Source organism: Liolophura sinensis, chromosome 1, assembly GCF_032854445.1.
Source record: "Liolophura sinensis isolate JHLJ2023 chromosome 1, CUHK_Ljap_v2, whole genome shotgun sequence".
Lineage (NCBI taxonomy): Eukaryota > Metazoa > Mollusca > Polyplacophora > Chitonida > Chitonidae > Liolophura > Liolophura sinensis.
Genome location: NC_088295.1, coordinates 8,486,700 through 8,504,556, shown reverse-complemented (window position 1 = coordinate 8,504,556; position 17,857 = coordinate 8,486,700). Strand labels below are relative to the sequence as shown.

The 17,857-nt window shown below is 42.2% G+C and overlaps 1 protein-coding gene across 1 annotated transcript; it reads right to left on the bottom strand.

The window, feature by feature from the left end:
• Nucleotides 1-5,613: 5,613 nt before the first annotated feature.
• Nucleotides 5,614-16,540, bottom strand: LOC135480376 (deleted in malignant brain tumors 1 protein-like). The gene is made up of 9 exons (XM_064760590.1): nt 15,293-16,540; nt 14,148-14,178; nt 12,009-12,159; nt 11,564-11,769; nt 11,055-11,087; nt 9,195-9,397; nt 7,912-8,297; nt 7,031-7,362; nt 5,614-6,428 (listed from the first exon to the last, which is right to left on the bottom strand). The coding sequence occupies exons 1-9, from the start codon at nt 15,347-15,349 to the stop codon at nt 6,259-6,261; spliced, it is 1,569 nt and encodes a 522-aa protein (XP_064616660.1). The 5' UTR covers nt 15,350-16,540; the 3' UTR covers nt 5,614-6,258.
• Between the last annotated feature and the right edge of the window lie 1,317 nt (nt 16,541-17,857).

The window sequence follows — 17,857 nt, the reverse complement described above, 5'->3', positions numbered from 1 at the left end:
TTGTGCATATGGCTTACACCTATTACTGTAGGCCATGGCTAAAAGACATTTTACAATAATTTTATCCAGACCTGACTATTTCGTTATTTATTTGTTTTCTTTCAGTCAGGGTGTACTAAAAGTTCAAAAACACGGCTTCGCAGGCTTCAGGTCAGAACAGTCGAATGTCGAATGGAAAGGTCATACTGGAATATTATTATTCATACACTGGAACTTCAGTTCGACCATTTTATGTACAAACTGCATACAATATATATGTGATATACCAATGAGAAGTGACTGCAGTGAATCGGTGCAGTTATCAAGTCGCTGCAAGTACCTCTCCACCTTCCTTCAGATTTCTCGCTCAATCTCCCGCCAGTGCTGTTGATTTTGACAGAATATCCCGGCGTGCACTAACCTATGAACCACGTGACTTTTTGTACAGTCGTAGACAATTTGTGTTGCGTCAATCTGGTGACAGGGATTCTAGAAAAATGCGTACAGGCGTATTAAAAAGGCGTAAATGTGCAGTGAAAACCCTACACTCATCCATAATTGAAACACACTAGCCGTGAGTGTGCTATGAGTATGGGCATATATACATTCATAGAGATATATAGGGCTGACATTTGCCGAAATTTCCTTTCAGACTAGGAAACATAGATGAAAACAACAGAACACAAGAAATCTGGGCTAAATATACTGTTGATTACATAGCATCGTGACTGACATGTATTTTCAACAAACTTTTCAGTCATACAAAAACACATTTTAAGCGTAACTTCGATATACATCAGATTAAAATCTGTTAGTAGAAATGAAATTATCTGAATTTTGACTGTGGATTTATACTTTTTTGTTATATTCTGTAGTAGGCCTATCACAAGTCAGACCGACGCCCTGGAGCGAAGCTGATCGCGGTGCACAAAGTGTTACCGTTGGATTATGAATCATGTATGCTAGAGTTGTCTCCCATTATTGCGGATAGCTATAAAAAAACAAAACAAAACGTACAATCAACGTGTGTAGCAACAGTTAAACAAAAATCAGTATATTGCAATTATACATTGTAACATGATTAGATATAATCGAGAACACATGTAAAATTTTCTCCACTGCATATGCCCTCCATCTTCCTGGGGTCACTTTCACAAAACTTCGTACGGTAAGTCATATTTCTCGTAACCATTTTCGTAATGGACGTTGTCTCGGTTACGCTACCATAAACCCATTAACGAGAAATGTTACGAAAAATTCATTTGCGAAGTTTTGTGAAAGTGGCCCCAGTTCGATAAACTGGTTCCAAAATATTTACCGACACAGCTGAGTAATTTTATTTATGGGCATTGCATGGCAACTAATTAAAACTGGTGGTACTCTAGTACTTAAAGTAGACGATAATGCCGGCAGGGGCTTCTCAGTGTTACAGTAGAAATAATGCCAGCAGCGGCTTCTCAATGTTAAAGTAGACCATAATGCCGGCAGGGGCTTCTCAGTGTTACAGTAGAGATAATGCCAGCAGCGGCTTCTCAGTGTTAAAGTAGACCATAATGCCAGCAGGGGCTTCTCAGTGTTAAAGTAGACCATAATGCCAGCAGGGGCTTCTCAGTGTTACAATAGAGATAATGCCAGCAGCGGCTTCTCAGTGTTAAAGTAGACCATAATGCCAGCAGGGGCTTCTCAGAGTTAAAGTAGACCATAATGCCAGCAGGGGCTTCTCAGTGTTACAGTAGACAATAATGCCAGCAGGGGCTTCTCAGTGTTAAAGTAGACCATAATGCCAGCAGCGTTTTCTCAGTGTTAAAGTAGACGATAATGCCAGCAGGGGCTTCTCAGTGTTAAAATAGACGATAATGCCGGCAGCAACTTCTCAGTGTTAAAGTAGACGATAATGCCAGCAGGGGCTTCTCCGTGTTACAGTGGACCATAATGCCAGCAGCGGCTTCTCAGTGTTACAGTAGACAATAATGCCAGCAGCGGCTTCTCAGTGTTACAGTAGTTGATTATGCCAACAGCGGCTTCTCAGTGTTACAGTGGACCATAATGCCAGCAGGGGCTTCTCAGTGTTAAAGCAGACAATAATGCCAGCAGGGGCTTCTCAGTGTTAAAGTAGACGATTATGCCAGCAGTGGCTTCTCAGTGTTAAAGTAGACAATAATACCAGCAGGGGCTTCTCAGTGTTACAACAGACCATAATGCCAGCAGGGGCTTCTCAGTGTTACAGTAGAGATAATGCCAGCAGCGGCTTCTCAGTGTTACAGTAGAGATAATGCCAGCAGCGGCTTCTCAGTGTTAAAGTAGACCATAATGCCAGCAGGGGCTTCTCAGTGTTAAAGTAGACGATAATGCCGGCAGGGGCTTCTCAGTGTTACAGTAGAGATAATGCCAGCAAGGGCTTCTCAGTGTTAAAGTAGACCATAATGCCAGCAGGGGCTTCTCAGAGTTAAAGTAGACCATAATGCCAGCAGCGGCTTCTCAGTGTTACAGTAGACAATAATGCCAGCAGGGGCTTCTCCGTGTTAAAGTAGACGATTATGCCAGCAGCGTCTTCTCAGTGTTAAAGTAGACGATAATGCCAGCAGCGGCTTCTTAGTGTTAAAATAGACGATAATGCCGGCAGCAACTTCTCAGTGTTACAGTAGACCATAATGCCAGCAGGGGCTTCTCAGTGTTAAAGGAGACGATTATGCCAGCAGTGGCTTCTCAGTGTTAAAATAGACAATAATACCAGCAGCGGCTTCTCAGTGTTACAGTAGATAATAACGCCAGCAGGGGCTTCTCAGTGTTACAGTAGATAATAACGCCAGCAGGGGCTTCTCAGTGTTAAAGTAGACCATAATGCCGACATGGGCTCCTCATTGTTACAGTGGACCATAATGCCAGCAGGGGCTTCTCAGTGTTAAAGTAGACCATAATGCCAGCAGCGGCTTCTCAGTGTTAAAGTAGACGATAATGCCAGCAGGGGCTTCTCCGTGTTAAAGTAGACAATAATACCAGCAGGGGCTTCTCAGTGTTACAGTAGACAATAATGCCAACAGGGGCTTCTCAGTGTTAAAGTAGACAATAATGCCAGCAGAGGCTCCTCAGTGTTACAGTGGACCATAATGCCAGCAGGGGCTTCTCAGTGTTAAATTAGACGATAATGCCAGCAGGGGCTTCTCAGTGTTACAGTAGATAATAACGCCAGCAGGGGCTTCTCAGTGTTAAAGTAGACGATAATGCCAGCAGGGGCTTCTCAGTGTTACAGTAGATAATAACGCCAGCAGGGGCTTCTCAGTGTTAAAGTAGACGATAATGCCGACATGGGCTCCTCATTGTTACAGTGGACCATAATGCCAGCAGGGGCTTCTCAGTGTTAAAGTAGACCATAATGCCAGCAGCGGCTTCTCAGTGTTAAAGTAGACGATTATGCCAGCAGGGGCTTCCCCGTGTTAAAGTAGACAATAATACCAGCAGGGGCTTCTCAGTGTTACAACAGACAATAATGCCAGCAGGGGCTTCTCAGTGTTACAGTAGACAATAATGCCAACAGGGGCTTCTCAGTGTTAAAGTAGACAATAATGCCAGCAGAGGCTCCTCAGTGTTACAGTGGACCATAATGCCAGCAGGGGCTTCTCAGTGTTAAAGTAGACGATAATGCCAGCAGAGGCTCCTCAGTGTTACAGTGGATCATAATGCCAGCAGGGGCTTCTCAGTGTTAAAGCAGATGATAATGCCAGCAGGGGCTTCTCAGTGTTAAAGTAGACGATAATGCCAGCAGCGTCTTCTCAGTGTTAAAATAGACGATAATGCCAGCAGGGGCTTCTCAGTGTTACAGTAGACGATGATGCCAGCAGCGGCTTCTCAGTGTTACTGTAGACATTGATGCCAGCAGCGGCTTCTCAGTGTTAAAGTAGACGATAATGCCAGCAGGGGCTTCTCAGTGTTAAAGCAGACGATAATGCCAGCAGGGGCTTCTCAGTGTTAAAGTAGACGATAATGCCAGCAGTGGCTTCTCAGTGTTAAAGTAGACGATAATGCCAGCAGGGGCTTCTCAGTGTTAAAGTAGACGATAATGCCAGCAGGGGCTTCTCAGCGTTACAGTAGACGATAATGCCAGCAGGGGCTTCTCAGTGTTTCAGTGGACCATAACGCCAGCAGGGGCTTCTCAGTGTTAAAGTAAACAACAATGCCAGCAGGGCAATCCGATCATTAGACCATTTTTGTATTTTGCCCTATCCATTCTCATTAACTGAATATGTAGGGCCCACATTATTTCTTTGTAAAACTATCGGTTGTCTGATATTTAAGCATATTATTTGAAACTTAGTTTAAAATAAGTGAATTATTTTATTTGGTATATAAGCAGCTGTCAAATGTATTCATAGGGGCTCAGTCGGTTAGCGCGATAGCGCAGCGCAATGACCCTGGAGTCTCGAACCAATGCGGTCGCTGTGAGTTCAAGTCCAGCTCATGCTGGCTTCCTCTCCGGCCGTACGTGGGAAGGTCTGTCAGCAACCTGCGGATGGTCGTGGGTTTCCCCCGGGCTCTGCCCGGTTTCCTCCCACCATAATGCTGGCCTCCGTCGTATAAGTGAAATATTCTTGAGTACGGCATAAAACACCAATCAAATAAATAAATAAATGAAATGTATTCATCATAATGATGTAACGTTCGGGTAAAGTGAGTCTACGTAATTCAATCATGGTAAGTTAATACTGTAATTTCACAACAAATACTTGTTAAAATTGTACAGTAGTTTTGTAGATCTACACCATTTGTCTTTGCAAATTACTCTCCTCAGTCTTATGTATGTGTGTATAGGCCTATGTATGCTGGGGGTTTTACTTTATTTTTCATATGACGACGAGGATTCATCCGGTGGGTGAACATATACCTGTCCTGTTGTCACCACAGAAGTGCCATGCTGAAGGGTATACATTTGGCCATTTCTAGACTATTCTTCATCATTCGAACTGTTTGATGTTTGCGTATTATCAACAACTTGTGGTCTGTCCACTCAAGATCGAATATCAGCATAACTTCCTGATGGGTTAATACCTTCACAGATCGCTATTTAAACAGGTCAATACACGTTAACAATCTGTGTCCAAGCAATCATCGACGCCTTGTTCCATGCCCTGGAACAGCGCATGGAACCGGCACATAAATGAAAAAGCAAAGTGGATGTGGTCATATAATTTTAGATCACTGGTCCTTCCTCTGAAAATACACAGGTATAATGGGTTAGGCTTATTGTTTTGTGCTGTTACATTCTCAGTATACTTTATTAAAGTGGCTTGCTTATCGTATTTAGAATTACCCGGACCTGTATCTTTAAATCGGCAATGTTTGTACTGCCAGTTCGATCGATGTGAGTTGAAGTCCAGCTCATGCTGGATTCCTCTTTGGTCGTACGTGGGAAAGTCTTCCAGCAACCTGCGGATGGGTTTCCCAGTGTAGTTCCTCCCACCATAATACTGACCGCCGTCGTGTAAATGCAACATTCTTGAGTACGGTGTAAAACTCTAATCAAATAACTAAATCAAACAATGAGTTCATTGAAACCCATTTAAGATCAGCCTATTGTGATAATGGTTGAATACAAATACGTGGATTAGATAAAGCAAAATTTATTTCACAATTTCCTTTGTAAACTGTTAACGGTTCATGGAGATTCCTTATGTTTCTTCATTTAATAGCAGCCAACATAGGTACACTAATATTTGGGCAACAACAAATCCACAAATTCTTCAACAAAATATTCTCTATCTGAAGCAAAATATTGAACTGTGTATTCTATAGCGAATCTATAAAAATATGAAAGGAACTTTTGGTTCCAGTGGCCGATCTTTGAAAGCAGTCTGAATACGACATTATCAAGATGGAGATAATTTAGAAAGCGTCTTGTTAAGATGACTACACATTATGTTTATTACATCTGACGACGCCAGTGGTTAATCGTTGCATCCTGTGGATGTTGATCTCAGCAGGATTCGCATATTCACTTGTATCAGAGTTAAGCCCAGGCTTTGGTTATTGCTGATTTGGTGCTATCAAAGCTCAACATGTATTCGTTCATGTTGCAAACATTTCACCTTATGTGAACGTTTGCCCTCAAGTTATGTCTACGCGGCACATGGTACTGATTACTATTCAATATATATCTGTTTTCGTTCTGTTCGACATTTTTAGGCAGTATTTAGATAGGTAGTTTAGATTCAGCAATGGGCAGCACAGTCAACCGCTCATTGTCTGTCTGTTTATATAAACTGCTCTGTCACTTAATGATGCCCATTAGATGACGTGTACTGGGCCGCTAACCTTCTTCCTCAGGTAGAGCCCGATACCCACCAGGGTCAGGGTAGCAAGCACGACACACATCAGCACCAGGAGAGGCGGGATCTTTACCCCTTCTGTGGATTTCTCTTCGGGCTTGTTTGGTGGAGCAACGTCTAGTAGAAGTCCTGTAACCATAAATGCGCATGGATAATGGCCATATGTGCGTGCTTGTTTGCGTGTGTGCGTGCTTGCTTGCGTGCGTGCGTGGGGTTTTACGTCGAACTTGACAATTTTCATATGACTCATTACGTGTTTGTACATAGAATGTGTCTTCATTAGACACATGTGTTGGGCGCCAGTGAAGTATCATGCCGAAGACACCTGACGTGACACCCACAAAAGTATCACTGATGTAGGTCCTAATTGTTGTTTCCTGTGCCATCCTGATACAGGTGAATCCAGTTCCTCATGGTATTACATCCCACCTGCTTGTATCATGTGCCTTTCGCGAACTTATGGAAGCCGGCTAGGGTCGTCGCGCGATGGAACGACAGGCCCTATGAATGGACACTGCAAGGCGATGGACCAATACTAGGAGTCGTATGATCGCCCCATCACCTTCGGGCGACGGAGCAATATTATAGTTGTGTTTGCATCCTGAATCCGTGTGAGCCAATGTTTATTTATCATATGTGATGGAAATATAACACTGAAAGTAACGGTAAGTCATGTACAAATCTATCACATCAAGTAGAACTGACATTTAACATAGATGTAGCACGTTTACCTTTCTGATGGCCTCTCTTTGTATTGTTGACAGAATGTTTAGCTGGGATGAGGAACGGGCCTGCTGTCAAGTGAAAATATCGTCTCTTGTATTCTGAGGAAGGTCTGGATCGTTTGGCCATGGTGGCCATGGTGGCCACGGTGACATTTCCTTCCCAAGTACTGCACCAGCGTTGCTGGCAGTTTGGGGCCGGGTCATGGGGCTCACACACCATCACGTCACAGTCCAGGTAGACTTCAGGAGCCTCGCCGATGAACTGAAACGACGAGAACTTGAAACGTGCGAAATCTTTACCAGACGGGAGAATGGTGGTCGTTTCGTCGACAGGACACCTACGTGTATACAAAGGAAAAACACCCCGTGTATGACGTATTGGTATAAATCATATTCCATAAATTGTTACAACGGTAGTTTGTGTTTTCACCATAAATAAGCAAAAACCCATGTATCATAGGCCTATATCAATAGTTTACACTTACGTTATGGACTGATAAGAAACTGGTTGATCAGCAACACGTTCTTAGTGCTGTGCCAATATCATGTAATTATGTAATTATCTAACTAGAAAATCCCTCACACTATACCCCAAAGGGCGACAACAGCCTTGCTTATACATACACGTAGCATGTATAGTTGGCAGACCTGTGAATAGGACAGCGGCAGTGTATCTGCGGTCATCATTCGTATGCACGGGGATACCAACTACATGTATGTAAATGAATGAAAACACCAGGCATATATGTATCCCCATATAACAGATTTGTATGTTATATATATATATATATATACCCATATAACAGATTTGTATGTTATATGTGTATCCCCATATAACAGATTTGTATGTTAATGGCACACCATTAAGTCATGAATAGGAATTATACCTATCCTCGATGAGTTGGTAGGACTGGGTATTCGTCTTGTCGTGGGCGTCGCAGGACTCCACGGTCAGGCTGAGGTTGGGGTCCGCGGAATCAATAGATAACTGTACATACACGATCTGGTCTAAGCCAACAGCATGCGGCCAGCCGGTGATACGGCGGTAGAAGAACTTGTCTTGGTAAAACTCCATAGTGGTGTTGAATTCTGCTTGTGCTTGTATTATACGGGGTTTCATCCCTTCTTTGATGACGTAACTACCATTGATGGTCAGCTCTCTGTGAAGGGTACATTCCACCTCCACTTCCGTCACGTGGTCTCTCGTTATGCCACTCTCCTCTTTGTGATAAATACGGAGTTTTCCACTGTAGTAGACCATTGTTGAGGTTTCCTGTACATAACATTACGGGAAAAGTCGTCACAATAAAATCCAATGAAAAGAGAATACGAAACTAACAATTCAAGGCATCAAGGTGGCTGCAAGAAGCAAAAAGGACTGTTTGTAAAATTCACCAAAGGCAAAGTACATATGGGGTTTGTGCAAGATAAAAAAAAACATACATATATAAAATGGTTGAATCCAATAGCTATCGTTCTCTGCTACATGTAGCTGTGGAGGAAACAGGAGTGCCCAGAGTAAACCACCAGCCTTTGGCAAGACACTGAGGAGCTCCACGTGTGCAATATAGATCATGCATATTAATTGGTGAAAAGCCTGTGAGCGGTCTCTAGGGCACCCCTGGTAAGAACACACACGAGAGTGTCGTTGAACGCTGCATGTCACGACAGCCTCAGGGGAGCAACAGAAACATGGGAATCTTGAGAATTACCTTTCCGATAATGGGATTGAACTCTTGTTTCTAATGATAGTTATAAATATGTAACTCTTATTCAAGTGGAACAGCCACGAAAGTTACAGCGTGAAAAGATTTCTAAGGTGTCGTAGTCGCATAAGAAGCATAAAGCAAACATCTGTATCCACAACTGTCAGTGGTAGTTGTGAAAAACTCGCATTTTTGCATTACCGGAACATCATTGTTCCCAAAAGTTTTCACACTATTTTCATCCCAGAGTCTTTTTCAACGCAAAAGAGTTCATTTTAGACAAGGTACCCGAGGCGGAGCAAATTATGCTAGGACACATTAGAAAGTGTTTGACAGTGTAACCCATGTGGCTTTTCCACTAAAAATTACATGACTGACTGATTGAAAGTAAGCACCTTGAACACGCGGTCACCAGCCGCTCCCTTATCCATCATGGCAATTATCACAAGGTAACAATGACTAACCTGGACCACAGGAATACATTTTGCGATTAAAGCATGTATGACAAGGAGATCCCCTTCCATGTGACCAGTGCAGGCACTGGTACCCAGAGTGATATGGTTGTAACGACCTGCCCTACTGGTGCCAACATCCAACATCCGTGTGTCCACTGTCACATTGAAGGCCCGATCATCACAAGTGACGGACATGGCACTGGCGAGTTGTCCTAATTAGACAGAACAATTAGATGAATTATAACGAGGAATTCAAGTGTAGCCGTTATTGTACCATACGGTCGAGTGCACCATACACCTGGCCATGGCTCTATTATGCGAAGCTGTGAAATGATACAGTAATGCAACTGCAATGCTGCTTATGACAAAAATACTACCCTACTATAGTGCTAAGAAAACACTGAGGCGCTGCAGTAATGAGACTTTATTATGGTGGTAATAAAAATTATGAAGCGATGTATCATGTGCTGTGAAAGGGGCTGGGCATATATATTATCCACAAGATAATTTTAATGTACTGATAGTATGACGAGAACATCAGATATATGTGTTATCAAGTGTTACATTCTTTTATACTTTGGCCTTTCCCTACAACATGCAAATATGCGACAGGCCCTACTGATTGGCAGTGAGAGCAAATGCCGCATAAGAAATTAAATTTAGAGAAAACACAGTGTATGGTTAAGTTTAATGTTACATATTGTTAAAGTAGTACACGGTATTCCAATTCAGTATTCGAAAATACAATTGTACAAATGTGAAAGGTAAGGAATACAGCTGTAGCCTGTTCATGGTGCCATGATATCCATCAAAACAGCCTACACACAACAAGACTTACTTTTCGAACTTGGAATATACACGTGGAACACAACAAGACTTACTTTTCGAACTTGGAATATACACGTGGAACACAACAAGACTTACTTTTCGAACTTGGAATATAAACGTGGAACACAACACTTTTCGAACTTGGAATGTACATGTGGAACACAACAAAGCTTACTTTTCGAACTTGGAGTGTACACATGGAACGAAACAAGGCTTACTTTTCGAACTTGGAATATACACGTGGAACACAACAGGGCTTACTTTTCGAACTTGGAGTATAAACGTGGAACACAACACTTTTCGAACTTGGAATGTACACGTGGAACACAACAAAGCTTACTTTTCGAACTTGGAGTGTACACATGGAACGAAACAAGGCTTACTTTTCGAACTTGGAATATACACGTGGAACACAACAGGGCTTACTTTTCGAACTTGGAGTATACACGTGGAACACATCAAGGCTTACTATTTGAAGTGGAGTATACACGTGGAACACAAGAAGGCTTTCTTTTCGAACTGGAATATACGCGTGGAACACAACAAGGCTTACTTTTCGAACTGGAGTATACACGTGGAACACAACAAGGCTTACTAATTGTACTTGTAGTATACACTCGGAACTCAACAAGGCTTACTATTCGAACGTGGAGTGTACATGTGGAACACAACAAGGCGTACTTTTCGAACTTGGAGTATACGCGTGGAACACAACAGGGCTTACTTTTTGAACTTAGAACACCAGACTTCATTGCTTTATGAACTAGGAGTTGGCCTGTACACTCAGAGCACAACAACACATACTCTCTGGGCCTGAAGTGGGCCTGTACACTCAGAAGGCAACAAGACATACTCCCCTGACCTGAAATATAAGCTACACTTAGAATACAACAAGACTTACTTTCCGAACTTGGAGTATAAGCTACACATAATAGAATACAACAAAGCCTACTCTCAGAACTTCGGATATACTACGAACACGACAAGCGTTACTTTCCGAAGTTGGCGCAAAGATTACACTTAGAACACAACAAGACTTACTTTCCGGGTCTGAAGTAGTCTTCATCATGTCCACTGTGCAGAAAGAGTAAAATAATTTCATTTATTTGCTTGTTTTTATAGCTCGCGAGTTTCATGATTTATTGATTTATTTATTTATCCCACTTGTGTTTTACACTGAAGACTCTTATATGACTCGGGTTTATGAGAGGAACATGACAGCATAGGCCGAGGAAGATCCAGATCCTTTGCCAGACAAACCCAAATGGCCCAGATAAACCAACTTGAGCTGGGTTTGAACACGAGACCATCCGAAAATATGACAGTACCGTATGGTAAATCATTCCCTTTCCATATCCTAATATTTTTTGATATAGGCCTAAATTGAAAAGGTTAATTTAAATGTGTTTTAAATGACATAATATCTCGTGTATGCATATAAATTTCAGGAAACCGTTAATAATGTAATAAAACGCTTTTGAAAAAAACAAACAAAAAAGAAAGAAACAAGCAAACAGATATCGAGGAGAGAAGGCGGGGCTATCTCTGACCTGTTGTTTGATAGCCACTCATGTAGCCCGGGTGAAAGCAGTCCACGCCGACATCTCTGTATCTGCAGTTGCCAGAGACAGGGGAGGTAAGTCGGCACTGTGACAGGCTCTGTTCATTACCAGTGCAACTCACGTCTCCCAACAGGAACGGCAACCCAAGGCTGGTTCCGAACATCGAAGACGGGTGGCCCTTGGCATGCTCTGGGCTGTCAACATGAATACCTCATTGAGTCGAAATGCAGCGTGTGGAAGACGCTTTAATTGCTTTTGGGATAGATACGGGAAAATATTACACTTGGTTTGACTACTTCTTATTATTTCAAAGTGGGCAGATGAGGATTATTGCTGGCATTTATTAGTAGGTCTACTAATCTACACGTACACTAGCCCAGCAAATTACATACACAAAGTGAGATTCTATCTTTTATGTTTGTGATTGGCTTACCTGTACCGTAACATCGTACAGACAACACGAGCATCCGAATCGTCCCAGTTCGTGTCACAGACTGCCCCCCACTGTCCTTGAGAGTACACCTCCAGGCGTCCCTGCCATGGCCCCTCTCCGTCAACCAGCCTTACTCTTGAAACGTACGGACCTAAAAGGCATCCTTTCTCTGATTCATTCATTTTCATTGTTAAGCTTCTGGTAAATGGAAAGTGAAATGAACCAATGCCTTTGATGAAGCTCATGCAGCTTAACTGATCAGGAAGCTCGTTTTACTACGAAAATGTTATACATTGTTGAATGTATCCAGAATCACAAATAATTTGCGTAAGACTAAAGATGATAAAGTTTCAAGGGATGGAAAAAAACCGTAATGTAATGACTGTCGTAATAGTCACATTCTTGTTGGGAACACGTCTGTGCTCATACTAGTGCTTTATGTCTCCTACCTCAACGGTCTATAGATAGGCATTCGGTTGTCATAGCAAGGATTTGTGTTTCCAGATTTATCGGCTAAGTGCGTGATAGGTAAACGGTTCTCTTACCCATACTTTGTATTTATATAAATTGTCATGATGGAGACACCGCTATGATATAAATACTTACCTGTATACGTGTCAGTACCTTAATGGCCATAAAATTTTCTCTTCGACACTATATATGTAAATATCCATCAAGAAAGGCAAATTTTCGTTTTACATCTCAATGTTACGTCACCAACCATTAAAGACAATGGTCATTGGGCATAGAGATGCACCGGTTTCTCCAGTTATTATGCATAAACGCCGTACATGCGAGCAACGAAGGAATGCAATGCGATTTGGTTACTTTTATTCCAGTGGTGTAGTACTATACGTAACGGTTCATTTATTTATTTATTTATTGGTGTTTTACGCCGTACTCAAGAATATTTTACTTATACGACGGCGACCCGTGCCGGTTCATGAAATGGAATGAATGATGATATTAAAGACAGTCAAGTAATGTGGCCATCGGTTGTTGCGTACCGGTCCATGATGTGGTCATTGGTTGTTGCGTACCGGTCCATGATGTGGCAATCGGTTGTTGCGTACCGGTCCATGATGTGAAATAAGATTATGGCAAACTAGTGCAATAAAAGCAGTGCATTTCTGAGAACCGGTTCACAGTAAGACGTGCACTTGGTGCAGGAATTCACTCAAGGCCGTGGGTTGTTGCGCACCGCTTTATGATATGAAATAAGGTCAAGGGAGGTTAGTCAAGTAAAATTGATGGTATGATGTGTAATTAGGGTAGACTGCTCTGAGTGTAATATGACCACACGATGGTGAGCACCGGTTGATGGTGTGATATGTGATTAGGGTAGTCTGCTCTGGCTGTAACATAACCACAAGATGGTGAGCACCGGTTGATGGTTTGATATGTGATTAGGGTAGACTACTCTCACTGTAATATGACTACACAATGGTGAGCACCGGTTGATGGTGTGATATGTGATTAGGGCAGTCTACCCTGACTGTAATATGGGTACGCTATGGTGAGCATTGGTTGATGGTGTGATATGTGACTGGGGTAGACTGCTCTCACTGTAACATGACCACACGATGGTGAGCACCGGTTGATGGTGTGATATGTGATTAGGGTAGACTACTCTGACTGTAATATGACCACACGATGGTGAGCACCGGTTGATGGTGTGATATGTGATTAGGGTAGACTACTCTGACTGTAATACAACCACACTATCATGACCACCGGCAGATGGTGTGATATGTGATTAAGGTAGACTACCCTGACTGCAATATGACCTCACTGTTGTGATCACTGATTTTGACGTTGTTATCTGTGATTGTGGCAGGCTTCTCTAACTATAATATGATCACGCTATGGTGTGCACCGATTGATGGCGTGAGATGAGATCGGAGTAGAGGAGTAACGTGTCTATGTACTGGTAAGAGTTGTATGACACATGTTCGTTTGTATACCGCTGTTATCAAACTATGATGAATTAATTTTCACGTCCATAATTTCTGATGATTGTCGTCAGGTGTAGGCTACATGTTACAAAACGTTTGTGTTGAGTGAGCATCACTTTCTTTTGTAATTCACATAAATATTCTTAAACTAACTATACATGTATAAGCCTATGTTATCCGTTACCTGACCTGGAATCGCCAACCAGGAATGGTGCCTGCAACGAAAAAAGTACCATACTGTGAGTCTGATGTTTAAAACTTAATGTGGGGTGGTATTGATTTGGGATTTGTTACTAACATTTATTGTTGACACGAAATACCTGTTGAACAACTGATATATAACGACGAGGAACCTCTCTAATCCTTGGGCAGGTTATTTTACGGTGTATTATAGAAAAACTATAAACTCGAAACACAAGTATACATGTCCCAGTAATAGACCGATGTCTACAAGTACCGATAATCGGCCGATGTCGACATGTGCGAGTAATCGGCTGATGTCTACACGTGCCAGTAATCGATCGATGTCCACACGTGCCAATAGATGTCTAGATGTACTAGTAACCACATGATGTCTACATGCACCAGTAACCGACTGATGGATGTCTACGTGTTCCAGTAACAGGACGATGTCTACACAAGCCGGTAATCGGCCGATGACGACATGTAGCAGTAAAAGGCTGACGTCTACAGGACCAGTAACTGGCTAATATGTATTCAGTCATGCAGCAGCACTGGCCGAGCTGATATACAACACTACTCAGAGGTTTAAACCCTCGTCGCGACAGGCGTGTATCGATACAATTCTGCCTACGCGGTGCATCCTGTTGTATTTATTTACTTATTTGATGGGAAGTTTACGCCGTATTCAAGAATATTTCACTTTTATGACGGCGACTGGCTTCCTCTTTCGAAGTACGTCAGAAGGTCTGTGAGCAGCATGCGGACGGTCTTGGGTTTCTACTCGGCTTCCTCCAACCATAATACTGGCCGCCCTCGTATAAGTGAAATATTTATGAGAACCGAGTAAACCTCTGATCACATAAATAAATATACGACGGCGGCCAGCATTATGATTGAAGGAAACCAGACAGAGCGCAAAGAAAACCCTCGACCTACATCCTGTTGAAAGTGTCAAGTCCCATTAGAAACCATAGTGTACCAGCGAGAGCATTTAGTAGCTTTTAGACGTGATTTTGTCCATAATTTTTGTAAAGTACTGTTCCATTTCATTGTCGAAATGATGTCAATGTGCGATAGAGTAGCCTACATTTTATAAATTTAACATACAAAGCTTTTGGAGAAGCCAAACATTAATTAAAAGCTTACCACAATCTGCCCGGTCAGTAGACAAGCAGTGGCGAGTAATAGTTGTAGAAAATACATTTTAGAAGTGAATCACGGGATCTTCTCCTTTAGCTTCTGAACCATCCGCCTCTGTGTATGTCATCTGTATATCCTGTTTGGTTCGATCTCGGAGTTCGAAGGCCTAATCACAGGTATCTGGGTTATTTGTGATACTGGATGACGACAATTTCATCGGTAGCCTACTTTACATTTTAGATACCTGATAAAGTTATCAGTAGCGGATTGAATGTCTCAAGCACACGGTTCATTTCGTACTTAGGTCGAAATATTGTCTATAACCGTTAATTCTGGACATTCCCATAGAATAAAATATCTGGAGAAAACGACGTTCTGTTATAGGTGTACGTATATCAGCTAACTATTTTCTTAACACCAAAACTGCCCTTGCTTTTGAACGTCAGATTGGCTGTAAACTCCCAGAAACTATTCGTTTGTTTGCTTATTTGATTGGGGTGTAACGTAATTACTGCATTATTTCGGTCAGATCACGATTGTGTCTTCTTAAAGCAGGCCGGACCCAATGCCGACTCACTCGTACTTACAGTAATGCCTTACTATAGAAAGCAATGCTGAAGACACTCGCCATCCAGTTACACTGGCCCTTCCTCTTGCGCTGAGCACCAAGCGATGTGGTACAATGGTTACCGATGTTAAGGCATCAGTCGATTCGGGATTGAACCCAGGTTCTATCGCTTACGTGTAAGTATTGGATATGTACTACCAATAAAATAAATATATGTAAATAAATATTTGCATGGGCTTTGGTGTATTGATCCCATCAACTTTCTGCCGCGTTGTATCCTTTTCATATTTTCCTAGATACCCGTCATGTCGCTTCATGTCACGACCGCAAACAACTGCAATTATGACACAGCAAGAATTATATAAGCTCATTTGATCCATTTCGTTATAAATGTTTCCCTTTGTACTTTATGTGCATTATTTGCCGATTTCAAATACACAATGGTCAGTCGTACCTGTTTAAAATTATTACTTCGAATGTCATTTCACACGAGTGTATATGTCGCGGTGACATGGAACAATACATAGATGGGGGCCTCCGTGGCTCAGTTGGTTAGCGCGCTAGCGCAGCGTAATGACCCAGGAGTCTCTCACCAATGCGGTCGCTGTGAGTTCAAGTCCAGCTCATGCTGGCTTTCTCTCCGCCCGTATGTGGGAAGGTCTGTCAGCAACCTGCGCATGGTCGTGGGTTTCCCCCGGCTGTGCCCGGTTTCCACCCACCATAATGCTGGCTGCCGTCGTATAAGTGAAATATTCTTGAGCACGGCGTAAAGCACCAATCAAATAAATACATAAATAAATACATAGATACCTGCAGACAGGCAGGGCACTTATGATTACCGACTTGAAGCGAGTATATCTTCTTCATTCTACGTTATGCACAAGCCTGCACCAAAGCACTTCAACATCACTGTATGTCAGGTGCCATGGCGCTTCAATAGCTAATTCGCTGTAACGCTAGGCTATGCCCTGTTCTCGTTTAATAACATCTTATTTCAAATGTTATACTAATTTATTTATTTATTTGATTGGTGTTTTACGCCGTACTCAAGAATATTTCACATATACGACGGCGGCCAACATTGTGGTGGGAGGAAACCGGGCAGAGCCCGGGGGAAATCCACGACCATCCGCAGGTTATTGCCAGGCCTTCCCACGTACGGCCAGAGAAGAAGCCAGCATGAGCTGGACTCGAACTCACAGCGACCGCGGAGGCCACAAATGTTATACTAAAGAGTACAGGTCTATATAGGTAAATCAAATCTTAGTTTTAGCAGTTGTTTCAAACTAGACGTGTTGCCCAAAAAGTTTAATGTGAGCATGTTTTGTTCACTGTATAGATCGAGAAGAGCGTAACTGTCGGATTAATTTGTTCTAAACGCCATCAGTAAGAAGTCGTGGTGTCTACATCCTCAGTTCGGGATTTCCCGTGTGAAATGATCTGTACCAAAGGTATATAGTCTACTGTTCATCTCTATCTTTGGGATGACCATCTGTGAGCAAACTGGTAACGTGGCACTCGCCGATTACAACGCAAAAGTTGTCAGTCAGGATAAGGCCAGAATCAGCATTGCGCAGGTACCCCTTCAACTACGAACAAATTAACATCAAACGTATTCGAAACATTTTCCGTAGATTGAATCATGTATAATAAAACTTACAGCATTCTCACGTCATTCAAAGAAAATTTGGTCTTATGCAATCTTATATGTATGCTTGGGGATTGCAACCTTATATACACATAGTGTAAGAATGTAAAAATATCCAGAGTATTCGAGATTATCTTTCGACGAAAGACGGATTATGGACAAAAACACGTAATTAGTCGGGCTAGCCTGGCGACACCAATATTTGTTTATAATCGAAAGTTATTAGACATTTTAATTCTTATTTATGTTATACATGAATAAATGTATAAGGCTGTACGCCACATAGCAGTCTTACAACCAAAACATTTAATTCAAGCACTTTTAGGTACCCTACTTGTACCGCTTTTACACATAT

Bases quoted from the DNA above. Each gene is read 5' to 3' on its own strand.
- LOC135480376 (XM_064760590.1), bottom strand. From the start codon at position 15,349: ATGTATTTTCTACAACTATTACTCGCCACTGCTTGTCTACTGACCGGG. The intron at 11,770-12,008 runs GTAAGCCAATCA...TCATGTTGACAG, and splicing joins TGTACGATGTTACGGTACAG to CCCAGAGCATGCCAAGGGCC. The intron at 8,298-9,194 runs GTTAGTCATTGT...TGTTATGTACAG, and splicing joins AATGTATTCCTGTGGTCCAG to GAAACCTCAACAATGGTCTA.